The sequence below is a fragment of the Amaranthus tricolor genome, chromosome 2 (genome assembly GCF_026212465.1).
Source record: "Amaranthus tricolor cultivar Red isolate AtriRed21 chromosome 2, ASM2621246v1, whole genome shotgun sequence".
In the NCBI taxonomy this organism is placed as follows: Eukaryota; Viridiplantae; Streptophyta; class Magnoliopsida; order Caryophyllales; family Amaranthaceae; genus Amaranthus; species Amaranthus tricolor.
The window spans coordinates 1,996,970-1,999,829 of NC_080048.1; the positions used below are offsets into that span (position 1 = coordinate 1,996,970).

Genomic DNA, 2,860 nt, shown 5'->3' on the forward strand with positions numbered 1-2,860 from the left:
ATATATAGTATAATAATACTCCTATAAATGTCATATCTCAATCCATTATGATATTCAAAAAATTCCCTTCAAATAAGTTGTGACTAGCGTTTTAAGAAAGAATAAATAATTGCGTATCTTATATTTATGAAATGAAATAACGAGATTGTGATTTATGAGATTTTTAACTTGAGAAATACATACAAATATAAACAAAAGACCTGAAATATATCATAAGTAAGACAAATCTCAATAATTTATATATCAGACATTAAATATGGCATAACTTTTTTTATGATTTACATATTCATTAAGATTAGAGGAGCATTATAGACTCTTTGTTTGCATTCCAAAAGCATTAAGCAAAAATATATACTCAGTATGTACTAGGGCTTTTATTACATTTTTTATTTTTATGTGTTTAACAAAATTTTATGTTTAAATTTATTTTGATCTTAATCCACATTTTCTTACAAAAAAAATTTTCATCCATACAATTATTGTTTTTCTCACTAACCATTTGGCCTACTCTCCTCCCATTAATCACATATTTTCCCATACTTTTCTCTTTTTCTTAATTTTCACAAAATTTATAATTGCGGCAAACTGGACAGATAGAGAATTAAGAATGCTTTAATCCATGTTCACAAAATAAAATGGTTAGTTTCATCTAACAGCAGGGAGAAAGCCACGTGTCAACATACAGAGGTAGACCCTCACCACATAAAGGGAGATGTAGGGACCACCACTGGACCCGCCTAGAAGAAAGAAATGAGGCCCCACACTCCAAGAAAAAAAAAATAAGAACCACAAATTGCAAGGCGTCCCCCACAAATAGGATGGACCCCACAATTAAAACCACTCTGCTTTTGGTCCACGGGCCACCACCTTAATTTGTTGACCCACCATAAAGTAGGACCCATAATTTTACCAAGCACAATCTCCAAAGAAGAGAGCACCTTACACGTGCAATACTCAGGGCTCACGTGCGAACTTTTTGCTTTCCCCAAAAGGACCACACACTTAGTGATGGATCCCACCAAAATCACTCATTTTCATCATATTTGTGTGTTAACTTTCTTCTTTGCATAAGGGTAGAAAAGTAATTATGATATTATACAAATTTAAAGAATGTTTGCGATGATTATAAGCTCTTCGTTCTTATTGGTGGGTTTGATCCTACCATTTGTGCACACCAAGAGGTGTTCAAAGAGGTCGTATAGAGGTGTACATTCAATTATTTAGTAGATTTCAGATATAATGTTACAATTTAGATTAATTTTAGCTCTAAGAGTAAGTAAATATCTTGAAAATCTTTTTTGATTTTACATTTTTGTTAGCGTTTATGTAATAGTAAATCATTTAGGCATATATAATCTATATTTGTGATGTACTAACAAATTTTAAAGGATATATATAGAATATATATAATACAATAACATTAACCAATTACCGATTGCACATGTGCACTAGTTTGTATGATGCTAAATAAACCATTAAGGTACTCTTAGGATTAAAATTACTATGTATTGTTAAAATTGGAATAATTTGACCTTGAAATAAAATATTATTTTGAAAAATAGAGATTCAAGAAGTTGCGTGATGATGTAATGTATGCAAGACAAAAGTAGTCAAAGAAGTATGATCTCAACTTACGCAAAAGGAGCTCAATTCAAGTGATGGAGGAGGATGAATAAGTCTTTACAATCACAACTTCCAAATACCATTAGCATTAGGGATCATGGATGTGATTACAAGATGAGTGAATGAGTCTACTCACATTTCTATAAAACAAATTAAACTATCGATCTTTTATGTTATATCTAATAAGTTCTACAATTTCATATAAATAGATTTTTGATTAAATGATCCGGGTCATAATTTAGATAGACTTTGATTTTGATTTCACTTTGACGTACTATTGGCATGAGAAACAATTTCGATTTGCAAACACTAAATGGTAACATGACGGTAACTAGATAGTACGAAAGCATGTTAAATTTACAGAAACTTTAATTCCATTTCATTAAGATCCTAGCGTTCTGCAATTGAAACAAGAGCTTTAAACTTTGATATAGTAATTTCTATGAAATAAATAAGGTAGAACAATCCTCTGAACTTAGATTGTTTATACGGCTAAAACCTAGCTAAAAGTTTAGCATAATCACATTAGAAAGACCATTAGAAAGCAAAAAGCAAATTACTAAGCATCATATTAGCTACTAATGACTAATTAAAAGCCTAAAGTGGCTAAACAAACCCACCACCAATAGAATCATCCAACATAATGTAATGGAGTTAACAATATCAAACACTTAATTTTATGAAATTGACTCCTCTAAAATAACCCAAAAAATCCCACCAATACTTACATCTTATATGCCATGACATGACATAACATAACATGATCATCATTCATCATCCATCATCCATCATCTATCATCCATCCATCCATCCATTATGATCAAGAAAGTGAAGATTTTGTTTTTGTTGTACTACTCCCTCTTGCTTGTACTTGTTCTTTAGACATTCCTTGTTGATTATGATTACTTTCATTATTAATTTGTCTACTACTACCACTCATCAATTGTAATTCCCTTTTATCATTTACTTCCATTGAAAAATTCCTTAGTAATTGTGTATTTGTTGTAGTATTAGCATTTCCATTGCTAGTCCCGGAATGTGATGAACAAGGGCCCACACTGACCCCACCAACACCACTACTACCACCACTAACCACTTCGGACACAAAGCTAGATATGGGCCTAGCAGCCAACCCAAAAAGAGGGGTGGCCCAAAACTGAGTCTGTTGGGCCCCACCACCAGCATTGGGTAACAATAAGATATTAGCAGGCCAAATTGGTACAAGTCCTTGGGCCCC

General features: G+C 32.2%; 1 protein-coding gene across 1 annotated transcript in view; it reads right to left on the reverse strand.

Moving 5' to 3' along the window:
- Positions 1-689: 689 nt before the first annotated feature.
- LOC130806819 (transcription factor TCP19) overlaps positions 690-2,860 on the reverse strand; it is a 3,199-nt gene continuing 1,028 nt past the window's right edge. Inside the window, exon 1 of the mRNA XM_057672023.1 lies at positions 690-2,860. This exon is cut by the window's right edge and continues 1,028 nt beyond it. Coding sequence (XP_057528006.1) covers positions 2,444-2,860 — 417 coding nt within the window. The 3' untranslated portion in view covers positions 690-2,443.